Source organism: Rattus norvegicus, chromosome 17 (assembly GCF_036323735.1).
Source record: "Rattus norvegicus strain BN/NHsdMcwi chromosome 17, GRCr8, whole genome shotgun sequence".
In the NCBI taxonomy this organism is placed as follows: domain Eukaryota; kingdom Metazoa; phylum Chordata; class Mammalia; order Rodentia; family Muridae; genus Rattus; species Rattus norvegicus.
In genome coordinates, this window is record NC_086035.1 from 12,498,010 (window position 1) to 12,514,869 (window position 16,860).

A 16,860-nucleotide genomic window follows, 5' to 3' on the forward strand; every position below is an offset into this window, starting at 1 on the left:
ACACAAAACATTGCTAACTACTTCATGGAGGACACGGATTACTTGTGATGACTTTCACCACTCTTAAGTGTGTAATTGATGTGTTAACAGATGTTTAAGCCATGGCATACAGAATGCCCAGTTGCATAAATCTCTTTTTCTTACAGTGAACCCTTAAAAGGCTACTTTGTCTCCTCAGACAAAGGTGTTTGGAACATTGCAGGATAGATTGTACGTCTTTTGTGTCTGGCTTGTTTGATTTGCTGTTTGGCCTGAGTCTCCATGATTTACATTTTCCTGCTGAGCTGCTAGTTTTCTGCTCAGCTCACGATAGTTCACTGAGGTTTTTACTGTTTAGTTCTGTGTGGACCACATTTGCATCAGCACCATCCAGTCACTGTAAGGAAACAACTGGGGCGACGAGCTCTGAATGAGGAAAGGCTAATCTTGGGTCAGAGGTTTGGAGGCTCCAGTTCTGTGCTTGCTGGCTCCTTGGTTGGACCTGTGGCAGCTCAGAGCGACATGGCTGGGATGTCATGGAAGAAGTCGGAGGGAAGGTTCACACTGAAACTACAGTGGTTCCTGGGACATTTGCAGACAAGTCTCTGTCAGAGTATGGTTTTATTCTCTTGGGTGAGAACCCAGGAGTGGAGTTACTAGGTCTTCTGCAACTGGGCCAACCACACACAAGGTCACAAACAAGACAAGACCCCCAAACTAAAGCAATGCGAGAGAGAGAGAGTGTGTGTGTGTGTGTGTGAGTGTGTGACTGAGTGTGAATGTGTGTGTGTGAATGTGTGAGTGTGTGAATGTGTGAGTGTGTGAGTGTGTGTGAGTGTGTGAGTGAGTGTGTGCGCTGTGTGTGTGTGAGTGTGTGTATGAATGTGTGTATGAGTGTGTGTGAGTGTGTGAGTGTGTGTGTGTGCGAGTGTATGAGTGTGTGCATGCTGTTATGCATCTTGCTGCACATGCCATTATGGCTTTAGTCTGCATTTCTCTAATGAGTCTAAACGTCTTGTCCGGTGCCTGTTTGTCACAATGCCTAGTCAGATATATTTCCTCCATTTACTCCGAGTCCTGTCCCATCCCCCCACTCCCCATCACCACTTCCTCCTGGTTCTCATTCACTGTCTCCTTCAGCCCAGCTCTCCACACCTCCTTCTCCTCATTCACCCCTTCAGGCATGGTTTTTCTGTGTAGCCCAGGCCAGCCTTGAGCGCAGGATTCTCCTGCCTCAGCTTCTCAGAGCTCTTAGATTGTAGGCATTCACCCACCATCCTCGGCTTCCATGTTTTCCCTTTCTGAGCTGAGGTTCTGTTTCTCTGTTTGAAGCAGCTATCTGCTCTTAGCTGCATGCTTTGCAAGTGCTTTCCACCCAGCAGCTGGCCTTTTCTTTTTTGCTACAATTACTTTTCTGTTAAAGGCTGACATCCAGCTTTGTCTCTGATTTGCACCTTTTTGGTGGCCACTTCAGAGTCACAGCTCACAGAAGCCCGCAGTGACTCCTGACCCCTGGTGCTTTCCTCAGATCTGGGCCTAGGATGTATTCGCAGTTAGGTTGTCTGTATCTGGGGAAGTGGGATTGAAGTATGATTGAAGTGCTAAGGGACGATAAACACACACGCAGTCTTAGCTTTGGTTTCCAGTACGGCGCTCAAGAGCACGTGGACACGGTGCCTCATGTTTGCTTGAGAGGTAACCGTGGCAGGGTCTCTGACTGGATTAGACGGCCTAACTGGTACCCTTGTCCTCAAGTGGACAGGGGCCAGAGGTTGAGTTTAATTATTGTGAGCACCTATGAAAGGACCCCCAAGAGATTCCTTCCCTTGGGTCTCATCCATGCTACGAGAGTAGTGATGGATTGGTTACACACACACACACACACACACACACACACACACACACACTGTGGTCTCTGCTGACCTGTCTCTGAAGTGCTTTGCCTGGGCTGTCATAGAGTTGGACATTGCCTAAGATCCTTGAGTTGTTTTGGTGAATGACTTGGGTCAGGGCAGAAGTATGAATTGCTCTTAGGATTCGTCTCGGGGTTGGTTTTTGGAGGGAGGACACTCTTGGCTAGACAGCCTGTGTATCTTTGGGGCTCCTCCAGTCAGAGTTCAGTTGAAATTTTGGATACTGACTTGGCCAGAGAACTAGAGAATTGGCATGGAGGCCTTCAAGATGCCCAGTGTTGACCATCCCCATGGTAGGGAGGGTTGGAACCCACTGAGAGGCAGGCCTGTGAGGGGTTGTCTTGATTAGTTAACTTGAGGTGTGAAGGCCCCAAAGGGGCATCCAGGCCAGCCAACCATCATTCTCTGCTGCCAGCTGTCGGGGTGTCTCCCAGGACCTCCCTGCCACTACAGATTGCACTCTCGAATGAGGCTCACGAACCTTTCTCCCTCACATTGCTGTGTATTTTATCACAGCGACAGGAAAGAAAAGTTGCCCCCTGCATCTGGTGTAGGGTTTGGTCTAGTTCACAGAAGCCAGAAGTGTCCCTTACCAAGGAAAAGGGAGGTTGCTTAGGACAGGGCAGGTGGGAGTGGGGGAGAGGAGAGGGTGCAGAGCCTCCCTCAGCATCTTTGGGCCTGTCACTGTCCTGAGAATACTAGGCCTTCTCACCAGAGAGTCCTGGTGCTTAGAGGTTTTGTTAAAGATCTTATTGCATAGTGTGTGGGTGGGGGTTAAGTCCTTGCTCTTTGGTGATTGGACACCCACTCTCATCCCTGCCCATCCAGTGGAGTGGGGTGGGGCTGGAAGTTTACCTTCTATCCTAGCTTTACTCTCTAGTGACCCATCCAGTGCTGAAGCTGTGCCCTGACCCAGGAGAGTCACGTATAACCACCGGTTTGGTTGGGAAGGGCTGCTTTGAAGGTACCGGAACTCAAGAGTTTGGGGCTCTGTACAGAAACCTGGAATCCAAAGCAGACGCAGCTTCCCCTATACTGTGGGCCGTTCCTTACCTTTGGTTGCCTCATATATTACACATTGAATTTTTCCAGTAGCCATTTGTTTAAGTGACCTTTTGTCCCATTGAATTATTGAGGGGCTTTACACGCTATGCATTGAGTCATTCTCTTCGCTCCACTAATGAACGTCAGTTTACACAGCACTGTACTGCCTCAGCTCCTGTGTTAGTCTGGGAACATCAGATTAGTTAGTTGATTCTAGTGCTATAACAAAATACCCGAGATGGGGAGAGTGTACCCTTTGTAAGGAAAAGAAGTTTATTTAGTTTTAAAGCTGAAAGTCCGAGATCTGGCAGCACCCTCAGGTGTGATCTCTGCATTACCTGGTGGATGATGGATGATGGATGAGGTCATAGCGGTCCAAGCACACATGAGTGACAGGAAAGCAGAGAGCTGGTAAGAGCCACCAAGCTTGCTGGTTGGTTCACACCGGCAACCCTCTCTGAAACTCACTGGTTCCATGTTTGGTTTTTTGGAGGGCAGTACTCCTGCACACGCGCGAGCGCGCGCACACACACACACACACACACACACACACAGAAACACACTCCTGTACACACACACACACACACAGACAGAGACAGAAACACACTCCTGTACACACAGACACAAACAGACACACAGACACACACTCTCCTGCGCGCGCGCACACACACACACACACACACACACACAGAAACACACTCCTGTACACACACACACACAGAGACAGAGACAGAAACACACTCCTGTACACACAGACACAAACAGACACACAGACACACACTCTCCTGCGCACACACACACACACACACACACAGAGACAGAAACACACTCCTGTACACACAGACACAAACAGACACACAGACACACACTCTCCTGGGCGCGCGCGCGCACACACACACACACACACAGAAACACACTCCTGTACACACACACACACACACACACAGAGACAGAGACAGAAATACACTCCTGTACACACAGACACAAACAGACACACAGACACACACTCTCCTGCGCGCGCGCACACACACACACACACACACACACACCCTCACATTCTCCTGCACACACACACAGACATACACACACACACTCCTGCACATACAGACACACACACACTCTCCTGCACACACACACACACACACACCCTCACATTCTCCTGCACACACACACAGACATACACACACACACTCCTGCACATACAGACACACACACACTCTCCTGCACACACACACAGACATACACACACACTCCTGCACACACAGACACACACACACTCCTGCACACACAGACACACACACACACAGACAGAAACACACTCCTGTACACACAGACACAGACACACACTCTCCTGCGCGCGCACACACACACACACACCCTCACATTTTCCTGCACACACACACAGACATACACACACACACACACTCCTGCACATACAGACACACACACACTCTCCTGCACACACACAGACACACACACACACTCCTGCACACACACGCGCGCGCGCACACACACACACATGCACACGTACACACAGTGCTCTGTACCTCCTAGGCTCTTCTCACAAAGGGGACCCACCTCCTCAGACGTGAGCCTGGGGGAGCGGTTAAAACTCCAAAGCCTAGTGGTTATTTAGCCAGATTTATTTTCTGGCGTCTCGTGTTTGATGCTGTCGTAGGTGGTGTTTCTTTTTAAATTTACTTCCGATTTGCATTCCTAGCACACGGCAGCCCCTACAGCAGATTTCCTTGATGTCCTCGTATTTTAGGTTTAGGAGCCCTAAGCTCGCTGCGTCCTGTGCTTTAGATGGCCGCAGCGCCTGCGAGTGAGCTGCGTTTTCATCATCGTTGCCTTTCATGCTCACTTCATGCGTTGGACTTTGGAGCAGGGTCGACAGGGTCAACAGTAGTAGGACCTGTCCTGCCTCACCTCCACGGAAGGCACTGGGTCAGCACCAGCCAGCTCACAGCTGATGATGCCAGGAAGACTTTTCTAGACCTTCTCATTTATTAGAGATGAAAATAAAAACAAAACCCCAAGAACCTCATCAGTGTGAGTTGAATTTGGCAAACTTTACAGTAGTTGTGTGTTTATCCTTTCTGCCAGTTAACATCTTAAATTTGCCGATCGTCACGTACTAAAGACCATGCTGTCCCTGGACTGAGCCTCTCAGTCACAGTGCGTTCTTTTTTTGCATCTGAGCTGCCTCTGATTTGCTGAAATGAGGAAGTCTTCAGTTAGCTCCACCAGGACAGTTATTCTCTTGAATGCTGGGGTCACGCTGGGCTCTTAAGAACTCTGACTTCTGGCTTCCTGGAAATACACATATAGAGTTTTTATTAACTCCTAGCGGGTTGGTAAACTCAGCGAGGAAGCTTTTAGCTATGAATGTAATGGCGTCAGCAGATGCGGTGCTAGACCGTTTACCTGTTTCTTTTGGGACAAGTTTGTTAACTTGTGATTTTTTTTTTTATTATTTTAAAATAGGAAATCAAATTTATTAGCATCAAGCCATCCCCCACCCCAGCCCCCTGCTTCTAGCGTCTGTGGAGTCTGCAGTTAGGAGCGTCCACATTCAGTCAGTGTGGTGTTGTATTTGAGGTTTGCCGTGTGCCGTGCAGGCGGGCCTCGGCCTTATGACTGTCCTGTGGCCTCTTCCCTAGCGCCAGGCCTGCAGCATCACAGCCTTTTAGCTCTCTCTGTCGGTTTCCTCCATGCATCTTCACCTGTTGATCTGCTTGGCCTTTCACATTCCTCCCTCCTGCCTCAGCTTCCCAAGTCCTGACATTACAGATGTGCATTAGCAAATGCCCAGCTTTCTAAAGTTCTTTATAACTTCCGTCTTTTTTCCTCTCTTAAAATGCTGACAGAATAACTGTCTCGCCTGTCCTTTTAAAAGCCAGCTCTTGGTGGTGCTGACTTGTTTTCCTTTTCTGCCTCAGTGGCTTGTGTCTCTGTGTGCTTGGGACTCAGTCCTTCGTTTCTCTTAGGCAGAGGCTCAGATCTTTCTTTTGATCTTCTTTCCTAGTGTGTCCTTTTCACGGTTATGTGCCTGCACTCCCTTCCTTTGAACATGCCAGGATTCCATGAACTTGGGACTCCTGTCGGTTCCAAGGAAGTAATCGATTGGCTGTCGTTAGCTTCTAACTGTTTCCACTTCAGCAAACCAACCGAAATACTGTCCTAGATTTTGCACATACCGTTTTCTTAGCGCATAGGAAATAGCCGTTAGCAATGACGTTGCTGGCTCATCTTGCCTTCCTCCTGGCCACTCAGCACTTTCCACACACAACCCAAGCGATTGACCTAAGAGCACTGCGCCTGCCCAGCAAGGCTGTCTGGAGGCTAGCGAGGGCCCCAACCTGCTGTGCCACTGACTGCTGTCTGTACATGGAACAAGAGGCCTGGCAGATGGTGGTTACAGATCTTGTGGTGTGGAGATTTTCCTGTTCCGTTCATTGGGCCTGTGGAAAATAGTGTCCCCTGTTAGGTGGAAGAAGGGGGAGTTTGACAATGAGAAATGATGCTGGAAGCCGGAAATCAGTCATACAGGTAGTGGGCTCAAGCCCACAGAGACTCAGTGTCCAGACACTGGGAGGGACATGAACCTTAGCCTACCCTGGTGCCTCCAGAGTCACAGAGTCTTCCCAGAGAGACTAGGGTGTGTCCCACCTAGAGATAACGGTGACGGATGTGTCTTGTCTGTGGTCACTTTCCTAGCAAGAGTAGGGCAACCGACACCAAGCGTGTTAGGATTCATCTGCTCTGGCCACATCCTCTTCTGCCCTGTGCCCTGCCTTTGTCCTCTGTCCCCACTGCCCCGCAGCCCTTATTCTCCACCAGGCAAAGCTCTTTCTCTTCCCGAACTCAGCACAGCCAGTGATTGGAACATGCTTGCCTCAGATCTCCTGGCCACTGTAACGTTAATTCTTTCAACGCTTCTTTTTAATGATGGTTTTTAAACACTTTAACCTCCCTTGTAGCCTACAACCTACCAGAGGTGGTGGAAAAGAAAGGATGGGGTGGGGGAGTGGGCCTGTTTAGAAAGGTTCTTTGGAGCAACTCCTGTCTGCTGGAAATTAGCAGTTCAGTTCACAGATTAGCAGGCAGCGGCAGATTGATCCACTTGCAAACACCTCATGATACACCAGTTTGGTAGTGAGGTTAGCAACAGTGGTGACTCAACCTAGCAGAGACAGCCAGGCCTCAGCAGGAGGGACCCAGAGAGACACCAGGGGAGGTTCTCAGCTGTGCCTCTCTCAGGGAAGTGAGGATCAGGGAAGAGGTGAGACCCGCAGTGTTACATAGCTAGCTGTACCAGCAAGCCAAGCTCTATCACTCTGTGGAGTCCTATTTATGCCCACCAAACGTGATGTGTCCTCCATGTGCCTCGCCTCAGCACGTGCAGCCAATCAGCCGGAGTCCTCAGAATCGGCAACAGACTACAGCACAGCACCAGAAGTTTTTGGTGCATTTCTCTCTGTGGAGTCCCCACAAATGCAGCTCAACTACGCAATGTAAGGCAGACCAATACATGCCTGTCATTAGCGAAGAATCCTTCATCACGTGACCTTTCACATGCGTGCTTTAGCAGAACATTCTCTCTCCTGTGTCTGCTTCAGTGAAACGTTCCCTCACGAGTCTTCCTTAGCTTTGCACACCTGTGTCCTCTTCAAAACGAAACGTTCCTTCACGTGTTTGCCCCAGCAAAACACCAACCAACCGACTTTCCAAAGACCCCTCAAGTGTCCACTTCAGTCCTCAGTGGCGTTCACACTCACCCAACCCTTCATTTCCCCTCTGTAAAAGCTCACCGATGCTGGAGAGCTGGCTGAGGAGTTAAGAACGCCTACTGCAGGTTGCAGAGGACCAGAGTTTGGTTCCCAGCACTCTCGCCAGCCTGTAAGCTCTGTGGAAGCATGCACGTACCTCACATACACTTACCATAGCTAAAAATAATAAAAATAAAGCTTCAGGGATCCTCCTGGTGCGCCCCATTATGGAAGTGTGCGCCCAACTCAGCCCCTGGTGCTCCCACAGCAGCTGCCTGCCCAGCCGCAAGGCCCTCTCCTTCACAGTTTATTAGTAGCTTGTTAGTACCATGGTGGATGTAGCATGGAGAGGCCATAACATGGAGACATACAGTCCTGCAGGTACTGTTTTGGAGGGCAAGTGGGTTATTTCCCCTCCGGTGTGGATGTGTTTCGTCCTAGATTTAGGTTTCCTCATTGTAGTTTATCTCAACTCTAGAAACATTAACATGGTTTCAGAAGTCAGAAGTGCAGAGGCCGTGACTTAGCTAACCAGAGCCTGCCCGGGGGTGTGGGGTGTGGGGTGTGGGGGTGTTCGTGTTCACATTTGTGGAGAGGAGCTAGTAAAGAACAAAAGTGGGGGCAGGGGGAGGGATGCGCTGGGAGGAAGACAGCTTGGAAGTTCCTACTGGAAACTGCCTGCTTGAGGGCTAACCTGAGGGCTGGGATTGGCAGGTTTGGGCTTCCAGTCGAGTTGGGCATTCCCATGAGCCCAGGGTTTGGGAGGTGGAGATAGGAGGTCGTCACAGCATATCAGAGGCCAGCCTGGGCTACATGAGACGCCGTCTCAAAGGCTCACAAGGAAGCCTGCCTTGGGTATGAAGCTCTTGCAGTGTTGGGAAGGGGCCCGGCGTCTCTAGGGAGTTTCTAAAGCCTTATAAGTTTTGTTTACTTCCTCAGTCTCAAGAGCAGCAACCCCTCCCTCCAGGAGGGGCTGTTTCAGTTCTGTTGCCATGCATTAGGAAGGCATGGCTTCCGTGCGGTCATTCCTAAAACTTCCCAGGTTTCTCCGTAGGTCACAGGGTTGAGCATTCTCCTTCTGAGTCTCCCCTCGTGCACAAAGGACCATGAGTCCCGATCACTTCAGGGAGAGGGAAAGCCTTAGAGTTAGCAGAGGGACTGTGGAAAGATGATGTTGGACATTCCTGCAATTCTCCTTGTGGAGATTTCTAGGTTTTTCCTTCAGCACCACTTGCAGGCTGTTGAGCAGAGTTGCCTGTCAGACATTTCTTGATTGCTTTGTGATTATTCCCCCCAGCAGTCAGTTGAACGACCCTGCTGTAATAAAACCCCTTCCTGCTTACTGTGGAATGTTCTTCTCAGCATGAGTCAAATTGAAAGCAAATCCTGCCCCATTGTAGCGAGAATGGTTTCCATACAAGGATACATGAGCTAGTGAGACCCAGGAAGATGAAATCATGGGAAGATGGGAGATGGTCCTGGACGAGATACATTTGAAATACAATTTTACACTTAGTCCTCAATAGCTATTAGGTTTGTAATTTACATATGATGTAGTCAGCTGTACTAATAATGCTGTTAATGAAATCCAGTCGGGAACAACTCATTTTATTTAAAGCTACAGGGAACTTAATAACATTTTAGAACATGCTTACTGGCAAAAAAGAAAATATGAGGGGTTATGAGTGAAGGTTTCCAAGCACGAAGCCTGGTCATGTAAGCCCAGTTTTAAGCTGCTATGGTGTGACTGTGCTCTGTGGGGAACTCAGGCTGGCTAAGGTGCCACCACGCCAGCGGTGGCTCTGTAGGGGGAATGCCTCTCTTTCAGAGTCTTTGCTCTCTAGTCAGTGAGTGAGGAGCTGCCCCAGGCCCCACATCACAGCAAGCCTCTGTCAGCTCATTGCTTTCGGTCCCTTTCCCTCTTGATGCAGGAAATAGGTATAGCAGCGACTGAGGGAGGGCTGTTAAAAGTCGCCCGTGATGGAGATTTGTCTCGTTCTTCTGACATAGTTCCCTGTGTGAATCAGCAACTTTGAGTTCTGTAAACTTCTGAAAGGGGTGAGTGTGTGTGTGTGTGTGTGTGTGTGTGTGTGTGTGTGTGTGTGTGTGAGAGAGAGAGAGAGAGAAAGAGAGAGGACTGATGTGCACCTGTGTGAGGGATCTAGGATGGAACTTGGGTTGGGCCGCCTGCCCAGCAAACGCTTTTACCCATAGACCAGTAAGTAGGTTGTTGTGTCACAGAATGGCAGCCTCTGGCTTTGTGTGCTTTTTACCTTTTAGCCATTCTTTTATATATATATAATTTTATTTTTTTAAGGTGCCACCTTGAAAGCAATGTAAGCTTAGATTGCATGTTCGTGGAAACCGGAGGTAAGGTTTGTGGTTGGGGCCGTTGCCCACATGGCCGCAGAAGCTTCGGGACTTAGTTATGAAGGTGGTAGCAAGGCTTAGAGAGACACCTTTTTGGGAAGACTTGTGTGGTGAATTCTGTAAAGAGAACCCTGCAGACAGGATTCAGCACGCCTTTTAGAGAGGGAACAGTTAAGGGTATCACCACAAACTGCAGGCCAGCCTGGTCTACACAGTGAGTTCCTGGCCGGCCAGTGCTACACTCTAATTCCCTCTCTCTAAAAAGAACCCTGCCCGTGAGCAGCCGCCATTTTGATGAGTTTGCAGCCACAGGTGCTCAGCAAGGTCAAGGGTGGAGGAGTCTGCCTTGCTGAAGGTTCCGGTGGTTCTGAGCAGTCATCACATTCTGTCAAGTGGGGCCACAGGCAGGGGGCTGGTGAGCGGTACATGTGGGAGCAGTCTCAGGCTGTAAGTATCCAGGGAAAAGCTGCAATGTTAGTCTTTGCTGCACTGGTCAGTTGATGCTGGCCCTCATGAGGCTTGTCCCATAGGTCCAAGGCTTCGGAGTCTTCAACATGACCACAGCATGTCAGCAAAGCTGATTCCGCCAGGACTGCCTCTCTCAGGGCTGCCTCCGCCCTCTTTCCGAGTTGAGACTCGATGCCCTTGCTGGCTTAATGACCCTACAGAGTTGAGCGCAGCTTTTCTATACCCCAGGAAATGAAAACCATCCAAGCAGTTTGCTTTGCGTGGCAGTCACTGCACTAAAGTGGTCTGGCAAAGAACCCACAGTATCTTTGAGGTAGAATGGTGGCTGCTGCCTCAGGCAGCCTCTGTCACTGTAACAAATCCCGAGATAATCAATTTGTGAAGCAAAAGAATTAATTCTGGTCCAGAGCTTTGGAGGTTTTCGATACCTGAGTGGTTGGCCCAGTTGGGTTGGCGACGGGCAGGCAGCAGGAGCACGTGGGCAGAGCAGTCAGCCACTTCTCAGTCAGGAAGGAGAGGAGGTTTCTTCAAGGGTGTCCTTTCAATGACTTGAAGACTTCCTGAGAGGCCTGGTCCCACCCTAGGGATGAAGCCTCATGTATATTCCTGGGAAACCTCACAGGAGCAAGTGAATGTTGATCCTCTCACCCTCAAACCACCGCTGTTAACCTGAGTTAGTCATCCGTTCTGTAGTGGTGCTGCGTTTCATTCAGAACATCACGTCATGCATGATAAACGTGTATAGTCTTATCAGTCTGAGATGAGTGAGTTAACGCTGCAAACAAGAATGCAGTTGAGGATATAAAGCCAGCACAGGGGTTATGTGGGGTCGGCAGGTTCATCTGCGCCCATTTTGTGGGGATGGGTGTGTGCTCCGCTCACTGCCGCCTGGACCACTGCGGTGCTTACGTTGGGCAGCCCGTGCTCAGGGTTAGTCTTGAAACATTTCAGATGCCTGATAAATCTTCATAATTAATTTCTCCATGGAGAATTACGGTGTAACAAGGAAGGAAGATGTTAGTCAGGTATAAAGACGGTCAGATTCGTTCATACGTCTGTTAAAGGAGGGATGGGTGATCCAGGTCAAATGTAAGGTGTCCTTGGCTCATCTGGCTGGTTTATGATTGTTCAGTTGTTAGAGCTTTGCTTGTTCAAGTCTTTGTTTTGCAGCTTCCTCAGTCTTCCCAGAACTGAAGAGTAAGGGGCCAGCTGTGGTTTATGACTTGGCCAAAGGGAATGCTGTGCTTGCTTTGATCTTTGGTCCAGACCACGAGTACTAGAACTTTCTCTCTATGTTCAGTAAAGCATTTTGCTTTTTGGTGTCTCAAATAACTTCTTTGCACTTTTAGCCTGAGCTGACTGACGCAGAAGGCCATCTTTCCGCCCGTCTTGGCATTCTGTGTGGGTTTCCCACTAACGTTAACCATTTCTAGTCTTTTATAAAAACATTTACTTTTATTTTATGAGTGTTTTGTTTTGACCTGCACGTATGTACGTGCACTGCAGGCATACCTGGTGCCCACAGAGGCTGGAAGACGGCGTGGAACGAGAGTTATGAGCCAGTGGTTGTGAGCCAGCATTTAAGTATTGGGACCCAAGTCCAGGTCCTCAGAAGAGTAATACGTGCTGTTAACTGTTGAGCCGTCTCTCCAGCCTGGCTTTTGTTTTAAAATTGGGAGGTTGGTGTCTCATCTCTTTACTAGAACATTTAGACGCTCCGGTAGACATATTAATTGGTCTCCTCTCAAGATTGCATCTAGATAAGTTCTCTGTCTTCTGAACATGATTGATGATGACACACAATGGTTATAATAGAAGCATCAAAGCTCACTGCTTTTTAAGTGTGTGTGTGTGTGTGTGTGTGTGTGTGTGTGTGTGTGTATGGGGGGGCAGGGGAGGAGGAAGGTATGGAGGGGACAGGTTTCGGTGTCATTCCTTAGCCAGTGTCCACCTCACTTTTTGACACAGGGTCTGAATTAGTGGACTCAGCTGGCCAGCGAGCCCGAGGGCTCCAGTGCCTCCCTACATGGCGTGCTTATAGCAACACACACAGCATCTACAAAGACAACAGCACACGGGCTCTGGGGCTCAAACTCAGGCTTTCAAGTTTGCAGCAAGCACCATACAACCAAGCCATCTCCCAGCCATCACTCTTTCCCAGGCTGTGTCTGGGTGCAGGTGACACTGTGACCCAAGCTCTGCGTAGGAGTGGCACTTGTGGGATTGCTGCGTCGTGCGCTCTTCTCATGAAGCCCTCCCTCCCATACGCTTTCCACGTGGGTATATCAGTGTGCATTGCCTGTCTGTTGTGAGGCAGCGTCTTGCCATGTCTCCCAGACTAGCCTGGAACTCCGGATCCCCCTGGTGCACTGGGCTTATACACTGGCATCCATTCATCTTTTCCCAGGTGACCTTGGTGATCTCATGTTGTTGGCTACTTGTCTGTTGTCCTTTATTCCCCCAACAGCCATAACCTGAGATGGCTCGGTGGGTGATCTACGTGCTACACAAGCATTGGGACTTACATTTGGATCCTGGGCACCCATGGAAAAAGCTGAGCGTGGAGGAGATGGCGGTGCAGTTCTAGTACTGGGGACGCGGAGGCAGGAGGATGCCAAAAGCTCACTGCCACCCATTCCACCCAGTCAGTGAGTTCCAGGTTAGGTGAGGGACACTATCGCACAACAGAAGGCAGGATGCATCAGAGAAAGACACCCGTGGTCAGCCTCTGGCCCTCACGCATGCATGCACGATCACACCTCCCACACCTGTACACACTTGCATACTCCCCTGCCTCTGGCCCCCCACACATGAAAGAAAGAGATGTGCCAGCCAGCTGTTCTCTTGATGTTGGGGTGGGCTTTTTGTGTGCTCTAGGCCCTGGGGCAGGTATGGCCGACTGGCTCGTGCTTTTCTCTGGTCTACAGGTTGTCTTTGCCACCCAGAGTTCTTCAGTCGAATATCATCCCATGCGTTTCTTTGTAACTGTGTTTTTCCTTCCAACAGATTCAGCTGCATTTACACTCCTGGTTGTTTTATTTAAGTCCTATTGGAAAAGCATGTCCCAACCCTATTAGCTGTGTGTTAGTGCTGTTTAACTGTCCAGTTTCTCGGTGTCTTTTGCTGCACTGCATACTGTTGTCCGTGTTTTCCACCGTCTGTCTTTCTGTCTGAGATTTCAGTGACTTGTGCCCCCAAGAACCGGTGGATTAGGAGGTCTGTGCTGGGCTGATTCTAATTCTCCTCCCTAGTGAAGGTGTGTGTGTGCGCGTAGCATCCCCTGGGTACTGTGCACAGTCATAGTCTACAGTGATTACGGAGAGAGGCACAGCCACAGCAGTGCCTGTGTGCGTAGTTCGTTTCAATGGGACAGCTTTTGGTGAAGCCATCTTGAACTCAGAGCGAGTGACCCTTTAAGGAACTCAAGTATGTTTTTCTCTGCTCTAAGCCTAGTGTTGCGTGATAAAGTCATAATTACGACCTCATCCTTTGGCTTTAAGCCAGCAGCACTTCTCAGGTTTGTGGTCATCATGGTGACTTCATTGTACTTGACCATTTTCACTGCCTTGGTTGTTGAGCCTCGAGCGGGTAGCTAGCTCTCCAGTGTCCTGTAAGATGCAGGTGCGGGCCCCAGTCTGAAGCCATCTGTGACAGTGTCCTGTTTGTAACTTTTTACCGAATAAAGGAGCCTGCGAAAGGCTTCTCAATGAGTTCTTATAGAGCAGCAGTGGTCAGTGGGTGTGACATGGTCTTCCCCTGAGCATGGAAGGGCACTGGGAAGAGAAAGCTGCAGGATGCTGCTGTGGACCACGTGATCAGCACGGACAAGCAGGCCTCCCCTCCTTTCCGACCAACGGTCACCAGTGGGGAGGAAAAGCGGTGTATAAACTCTAGGGTCTGCACGTGGTCACCAGTGGGGAGGAAAAGTGGTGTATAAACTCCAGGGTCTGCACGTGGTCACCAGTGGGGAGGAAAAGCGGTGTATAAACTCCAGGGTCTGCACATGGTCACCAGTGGGGAGGAAAAGTGGTGTATAAACTCTAGGGTCTGCACGTGGTCACCAGTGGGGAGGAAAAGTGGTGTATAAACTCTAGGGTCTGCACGTGGTCACCAGTGGGGAGGAAAAGTGGTGTATAAACTCCAGGGTCTGCACATGGTCACCAGTGGGGAGGAAAAGCGGTGTATAAACTCCAGGGTCTGCACGTGGTCACCAGTGGGGAGGAAAAGTGGTGTATAAACTCTAGGGTCTGCACGTGGTCACCAGTGGGGAGGAAAAGTGGTGTATAAACTCTAGGGTCTACACATGGTCACCAGTGGGGAGGAAAAGTGGTGTATAAACTCTAGGGTCTACACATGGTCACCAGTGGGGAGGAAAAGTGGTGTATAAACTCTAGGGTCTACACATGGTCACCAGTGGGGAGGAAAAGTGGTGTATAAACTCTAGGGTCTACACATGGTCACCAGTGGGGAGGAAAAGTGGTGTATAAACTCTAGGGTCTGCACGTGGTCACCAGTGGGGAGGAAAAGTGGTGTATAAACTCTAGGGTCTACACATGGTCACCAGTGGGGAGGAAAAGTGGTGTATAAACTCTAGGGTCTACACATGGTCACCAGTGGGGAGGAAAAGTGGTGTATAAACTCTAGGGTCTGCACGTGGTCACCAGTGGGGAGGAAAAGTGGTGTATAAACTCTAGGGTCTGCACGTGGTCACCAGTGGGGAGGAAAAGCGGTGTATAAACTCTAGGGTCTGTATGTGGTCACCAGTGGGGAGGAAAAGTGGTGTATAAACTCTAGGGTCTACACATGGTCACCAGTGGGGAGGAAAAGCGGTGTATAAACTCTAGGGTCTACAAATGGTCACCAGTGGGGAGGAAAAGTGGTGTATAAACTCCAGGGTCTGCACATGGTCACCAGTGGGGAGGAAAAGCGGTGTATAAACTATAGGGTCTACACATGGCACTGGTGAACATCTAATGTTTGCTTTATAGTCGTGCCACGATGTCATTTGAATACAATGTCTTCCAGGCGCTGACCTTAAGGAAAGAGCCAAGATGCATTCCAGTGAAGTCGGTCCCTTTGTCTCCAAGATCCGAGCAGTGATCAATGACATCGGTAAGCACAACCATGCTCACCCCCACGTGCTGAGGATGGGCTTATGTGGCTTAGGCCAGATTCGTAGTTAGAGCATCATGAACTGTGCTTGTGTGAGCACAACATGTGAGATCTGTCAGGTAAGATGGCTTGGTTGGTGATGTGACATGCAAGGAGGAGGACTTGATGCCCCAGAACACATCAGTGCAGTGGTGAGTGGTGCAGTGGTGAGTGGTGCAGTGGTGATGGTGCAGTGGTGAGTGGTGCAGTGGTGAGTGGTGCAGTGGTGAGTGGTGCAGTGGTGAGTGGTGCAGTGGTGAGTGGTGCAGTGGTGAGTGGTGCAGTGGTGAGTGGTGCAGTGGTGAGTGGTGCAGTGGTGAGTGGTGCAGTGGTGATGGTGCAGTGGTGATGGTGCAGTGGTGATGGTGCAGTGGTGAGTGGTGCAGTGGTGAGTGGTGCAGTGGTGAGTGGTGCAGTGGTGATGGTGCAGTGGTGAGTGATGCAGTGGTGATGGTGCAGTGGTGAGTGGTGCAGTGGTGAGTGGTGCAGTGGTGATGGTGCAGTGGTGATGGTGCAGTGGTGAGTGATGCAGTGGTGAGTGGTGCAGTGGTGCAGTAGAGAGTGGTGAGTGGGGCAGTGGTACAGTGGTGGTGTACACCTGTGACCTCAGCTCGGGGGAGCTGGGAGCAGCCAGCCCAGCCTAATTGGCAGCTCCAGGCTCAGTCACAGACTGACTCAGAGAGTTAGGGGGAGAATGATTGAGGAGACACCCTGCCATTGACCTCTAGCCTCCACACACATGTGGACACAGACAGACAGACATGTGGATACACACACATTCACACTCTTCCTCTTTTCTCTCCTCTCCTTTTATATTTTTTGACTAGTAGATTATTAATCAAGAGTTAGGCAAGCTGGTGCAGACCTGTAGTGTCGACACGTAGAGGCTGGCTGAGGCAGGAGGATTGCAGGTGGGGCAGAGTGAAGTTGAGTGCAGCCTACCTAACCTCTACCTCAGAAAAAACGAAAAGGTAAACCTAGTAACAGATGGAAGACGGGCGCATGGCAGTATGGCGTGAGTCGGCATTGTAAGATGAGAAGAATGTCAGTTATTGGTCCTAACACACTCTCTCGATAGAAAATAAAATGATGCGCATGGACAAGTCTGGCAGTGTTAGCACAATTAGCATTGCTGATATTTCCCTTGCTTTGCTGTGAATCCA

The 16,860-nt window shown here is 49.9% G+C and overlaps 1 protein-coding gene across 6 annotated transcripts in view; it reads left to right on the forward strand.

The window, feature by feature from the left end:
* The window catches only part of Auh (AU RNA binding methylglutaconyl-CoA hydratase), a 95,353-nt gene that overhangs the window by 16,614 nt on the left and 61,879 nt on the right, over nucleotides 1–16,860 (forward strand). For 5 of the 6 annotated variants that reach the window (XR_005495294.2, XR_005495293.2, XM_006253675.3 and 2 more), the window contains exon 4: nucleotides 15,572–15,658. The exons of the other annotated variant lie outside the window; for it this stretch is intronic. Coding sequence is in view for 3 of the 5 variants with exons in the window: in XM_006253675.3 (XP_006253737.1) it covers nucleotides 15,572–15,658 (87 nt within the window). In the remaining 2 variants the exon portion in view is untranslated. The remainder of the gene's footprint in view (nucleotides 1–15,571; nucleotides 15,659–16,860) is intronic. 6 annotated transcript variants of the gene reach the window in all.